The sequence below is a fragment of the Schistocerca piceifrons genome, chromosome 5, assembly GCF_021461385.2.
Source record: "Schistocerca piceifrons isolate TAMUIC-IGC-003096 chromosome 5, iqSchPice1.1, whole genome shotgun sequence".
Lineage (NCBI taxonomy): Eukaryota > Metazoa > Arthropoda > Insecta > Orthoptera > Acrididae > Schistocerca > Schistocerca piceifrons.
The window spans coordinates 228,102,937-228,108,743 of NC_060142.1; the positions used below are offsets into that span (position 1 = coordinate 228,102,937).

Sequence of the window (5,807 nt, forward strand, 5' to 3'; positions counted from 1 at the left end):
TCAGTTTTAATTTCTCTGCCATGCTGTTAGATATAAAGGATAGCTGACTCGCACTATCTAGCAGAACTCTGGAAACCTGCTGTCTACCCATGCTGTCCTTAATGTTGACAATAGCTGTTGCCAACAAAACATTACAATGGATGTTTGCTTTCCGAAGGAATGGCCTCCTGGTTTGCTATTCTGCCCATTCCTTGTTCAGCAGGCTAGTGGAGCAGTATGTCGCTCCTTCCTTTACAGGTCTTACAAGGAGAAATACTGCATTTAGTCGAGAAATGACCAGAGCGGATGCACAAAAAAAAAGCTTATTTTTTGTCACATATGCCCGCCGCTTATCGACATTTAGTGATTGAAACCTTTTGCATTTAGTGATAGTGTGAGGTTCACTAAAAATTATGTGATTCCTCAGTATCAGCATTAGCGAGATGAGCCCTCATCACGTCTCGTTTGATTTGCATTATTGGCATTTCCCTGCGAATCCCTTGAGGTGTTATCCCTGAACCTGATCACCTCAAGGGCCTGACATTTTGTTTCCGAAAAAATTATTAGTTGATTTAATGTGGTGAATGTTGACCCAGTCATCTTTACCTCCAACTCATGACAATCTGTGGGTCGCATACTAGACAGAATCTCTTCCGAAAGAATAACTTCATGAAGTGGAACATCAGGTTTGAGAGCTTCTAAGGCCTTCAAATGGCTGCATATATGATTAATTAGTTGATTATAATCGCTCGCTGCGGCTGCGCCATGGCCGACTGTAGGTAAGGCCATCAAAGCCTTAGCATGTTTGGCTACAATTATTTTTGGGTTATCATACCTCTGCGTAATAAGTCCCCAGACTATCAATAGATTTCCTGCTGTGGCAGGTATATGTTTCAATAGGTTTTTAGCTTCACCTTGCAAAGACGAATTAAGGTAATGAAGTTTTTGAACATCATCAATTGAATTGTTATTCATAATGAGACTCAAAAACGTATCCCTGTATGATGACCACTTAAGGTAGTGACCTTCAAAATTTAGCAAGTTAATAGCGGGTAGTTTCAAAGAACTGACACTGCCTAATGGATTCGAGCCCAAGGGCTTCGGAAGCTGGGTGTACCTCTTCATTGAACCCTTTTTAGTGGATTCAACAAAGTCCCACGAATCCTCGAATTCTGCCCTGTCCTTACTACGATCTGCTGATTCGTCTTCAATTTCCTGCCATGTTTGAGATGACTCAAAATCAGTCTGAATTCGAGTCAATTGACTTAATTTTGATACCAACATTTTGATGCTGACACTGTCTGCACACTGCACAAAGCTCGCTAAGCACGCGAGAGCTGCCTTTGCTACACCTCTCTGCTTGACTAATCTTGTTTTCTCTGAGGGCTCCATTTTAGGACCAGGAAGATGATAGCAGGAAGCTAACAATTGCACTTGCCAGGCTGCAGCAGCAATACGAGGCAGTACAGACTGGAACAGCAGTGGCGTCATGGGCACTGGCAGCTGGCATGGCAGGCGCTGCATTCTCTGTCAGCGCGAAGTTTCGGCGTGAGCAGGAGGTGACGTCACCGATGATGCTGGCACTGACACGTTTCTGTGCCTCTCACATTTGAATTAGAGACACATTAAATGTTCACAAATATGTCCCCGATCGCTGTTGTTAAGGCTGTTATTGTTGAAGTCCCGAACAGGCCTTGGGACACTTGATACTGGTCAACAACGAAACCAATAATGTGCGCAGCTTGCATGTGGTTTTTTAGAAGTTCACAAATACCGGAAAATAAATCCGCATGAACATAAATTCTGTGTGGTCGCTATATCCGGCCCAGAGAACCAAAATATGAGCATGCGAGCTCTTCCTTCCATGGCGGCACATTGGAGTGTGAGTGTGTAGTGAGAGAGGACTCACTGTCCTCCCCTTGTTTGCACTCACAATAACTGGATGGAACAAGTGTTCTGGTGTAAGTGTTTATTACATTAAACTTTACAACTTGCACAGGCAGTGCGCCAACTGCGGCTCCTAGCTTAGCTGGAAGACATACACGCCCGTTTGTTACGGGGTCTCACGGCTACCTGCTTGGCCGTTACCACTGCTAATCTTACCTGTGCGCACAAAGGACTTGGGAGATCCACTTCTGCACATAGGTTGCAAATTCTCCTGACAGGGAGCAGACTATACTGAACAGTCTGACCTGCCCAGTTTGAAGCTGCCACTAGATGGTAGTTGGAGTGAGTAGCAGAGTCCAAACAAATACTGTGTGGTGCCATTAGGGCTAAATGTATCTGTATCTGAATTCATAAGAGCTCTAGATTCTGTCTTGGGAAGTGAAGTGAGTTCAAAATTAATTGTGTATGTTGACATTTTGGTCACTGAATACACTTGGGAACAACATTTGGAACTGTTAAGAAAAGTGTTTTCAAAATTGGAATCAGAGGGTTTGACTTTGAAAATAAGTAAGTGTAATTTTGGTGTAAAAGAAATTAAATTTTTAGGGCATGTTACATTGAGAAGGAAATTGCACCTGATAAACAGACAATGTTATTGATAATTTTGCTACTCCTTGAACAAAAAATGATTTTTTGGGTTAACTGGATTGTATAGAAAATTTTGTACCAGCCAAGCTTTAAATACTTCATGCCTGTTTGAACTTTTGAAGAATAATACTGTTTGGGATTGCAATCAGGAATGTCAGTATGCTTTTGATGAGATTGAAGGGTAGTTGTGTGAAAGTCAGATATTGTTGAGACCGGGTTTGTCTCTCCCTTTTGTGTTATGACAGACAGTAGTGATGTTGGTTTGGGTGTTCATTTATTTCAGGAGGTTGAAGTTGAAGGTGTTATTGAACACAGATCTCTTGCATTTGCTAGTAGAGCATTGCAGAAGCATGAAAAGACATACACTGTAACCGAGAAAGAACTTTTGGCTGTATATTGAAAAATTTTAAAAATTATTTATCAAGTCACAGTGTCATCATCTATACTGATTGCAAAGTATTATGTTATCTCCAGGTGTGTAAGCTGTACCATTACAGAATTACTCATTGGGCCTTGTTTTTACAGCAGTTCAATTACAAAATCAGATGCATTAAGGGCACAGACAATGTGCCCGCTCATGCTTTGTCTAGGTTACCTTTACAGAGTGAATCATCTAATAACTTTGGAAAAGGAGAGAAAGAGTTTAAAATCACGTTCTTGAGAAGTGCAAAAGGGGACAAAGAGATCTTGAAAATTTGCAAAGACATCTGCAGGTATCAAAATTATGATCAAAATTGGAAATTGGTTAGGAGCATATTGGGTAAGAGGGAAGGAGAAAGTACAGAACAATATTATAGGATATACAAGGGTGTTTTATTCAGGAGACATAAGACCGACTCAGATGACTGGAAACTATGTTGGCTGGAGTGATGTATTGATACTTTAATTACTTATACACATGAAAGTTTTGGTCATTGTAGATCAACCAAATGTACACAAAAGATTCAAGGACACATCTGTTATAACGTAGGAAGGAAGAGTCAAGAAGAAGATTTCCAGCTGTGACAGACATCAAAGAGTGAAAGTAAGTAACCAAACAAGTAGAGGCCAAATGCAAAACATGCTGCCTAATAGTAACCTAGATCTCATATCTGTGGATGTTTATGGACCTTTGTCTAAGTCTTAGAATGGATTTTGTTATGTTTTTGTAGTGGTTGATGTATTTTCGAAGTTCGTAAAGCTGTTTTCTCTTAAGAAAGCTACCAGTAAGCAGATCATTTCTAAGTTTGAAAACACACATTTTCTTCAGATGGGTATTCCTAGAACAGTTTTATCTGACAAAGGTTCTCAGTTTACGTTGCAAGCTTGGAAAGATTTTATTGATCATGCAAAAATAAGGCATATTCAAACATCTGTGTACCATCTGTTCAGTAATCTTGCTGAAATATACAGGATGGTACATTGATAGTAACCAGGCAAATATCTCACGAAATAAGCATCAAACGAAATAAGTACAAAGAATGAAACTTGTGTAGCTTGAAGGGGGAAACCAGACGGCACTATGGCTGGCCCGCTAGATGGCGCTGCCATAGGTCAAATGGATATCAACTGCATTTTTAAAAATGGGAACCCCCATGTTTTATTACATATTCGTGTAGTACGTAAAGAAATATGAAGGTTTAGTTGGACCACTTTTTTCGCTTTGTGATAGATGGCGCTGTAATAGTCACAAACGTATAATTACGTGGTATCACATAACATTCCGCCAGTGCAGACAGTATTTGCTTCGTGATACATTACCTGTGTTAAAATGGACCATTTTCCACAATTGGTAAAGGTCGATATCGTGTGATGTATGGCTATTGTGATCAAAATGCCCAATGGGCATGTGCTATGTATGCTGCTCGGTATCCTGGACAACATCATCCAAGTGTCCAGACTGTTCGACAGATAGTTACGTTATTTAAGGAAACAGGAAGTGTTCAGCCACATGTGAAACATCAACCATGACCTGCAACAAATGATGATGCCCAAGTAGGTGTTTTAGCTGCTGTCGCAGCTAATCCACACATCAGCAGCAGACAAATTGCATGAGAATCGGGAATCTCAAAAACGTCGGTATTGACAATGCTACATCAACATCGATTGCACCCATGCCATATTTCTATGCACCAGGAATTGCATGGCGACGACTTTGAACATCATGTACAGTTCTGCCACTGGGTACAAGAGAAATTACGGGACGATGACAGATTTTTTGCACACGTTCTATTTAGCGACGAAGTGTCATTCACCAACAGCTGTAACGTAAACCGGCATAGTATGTAGTACTGGGCAATGGAAAATCCACGATGGCTGCGACAATTGGAACATCAGCAACCTTGGCAAGTTAATGCATGGTGCAGCATTATGGGAGGAAGGATAATTGGCCCCCATTTTATAGATGGCAATCTAAATGGTGCAATGTATGCTGATTTCCTACGTAATGTTCTACCGATGTTACTACAAGATGTTTCACTGCATGACAAAATGGCGATATACTTCCCACAAGATGGATGTCTGGCACATTGGTCACATGTGGTTGAAGCAGTATTGAATAGCATATTTCATGACAGGTGGATTGGTTGTTGAAGCACCATACCGTGGCCCACATCAATTTGAGCATTTATTGCATTAATGTGGTATTTACAGGTAATCACACTGTTACAGTGTGCGCTCTCAGAAATGATAAGTTCGCAAAGGTACATGTATCACATTGGAACAACCAAAATAAAATGTTCAAACATACCTACGTTCTGTATTTTAATTTAAAAAACCTACCTGTTACCAACTGTTCGTCTGAAATTGTGAGCCATATGTTTGTCACTATTACAGCACAGTCTATCACAAAGCGAAAAAAGTGGTCCAACGAAACATTCATATTTCTTTATGTACTTCAGGAATATGTAATAAAAATGGGGGTTCGTATTTTAAAAAATGCATTTGTTCCCCGTTTGACCTATGGCAGCGCCATCTAGCGGGCCAACCATAGCGCCATCTGGTTTCCCACTTCAAGCTAGACGAGTTTCGTTCTTTGTAGTTTTTTTTGTTTGACGCTTATTTTGTGAGATATTTGGCCCAGTCATGATCAATGGACCACCCTGCATATGAGAGAAATTGGAAGACTATTTAGAAGATATTGCAGTAAGAATCATATCAGTTGTATAGATTACATCAGTGATTTTGAAGTTATTATGAACAGCTTACAACATTCTTCAACAGGTTTTTCACCATTTGAAATCGTATTTAATCACAGACCAGCTAACTTTATTTCTGAGAATTTTGAGCTTCCTCCATGTGAAATTCTGTCACTG

At 40.3% G+C, this 5,807-nt stretch overlaps 1 protein-coding gene across 1 annotated transcript; it reads right to left on the bottom strand.

Annotated features, from left to right (window-relative positions):
- Nucleotides 1-414: 414 nt before the first annotated feature.
- Nucleotides 415-1,470, bottom strand: LOC124798906. Its single transcript, XM_047262436.1, has one exon. The coding sequence runs from the start codon at nt 1,468-1,470 to the stop codon at nt 415-417; it is 1,056 nt and encodes a 351-aa protein (XP_047118392.1).
- Nucleotides 1,471-5,807: the final 4,337 nt, after the last annotated feature.

What these genes read in the sequence shown, in the direction of transcription:
- LOC124798906 (XM_047262436.1), bottom strand. Translation starts at nt 1,470, where the DNA reads ATGACGCCACTGCTGTTCCAGTCTGTACTGCCTCGTATTGCTGCTGCA.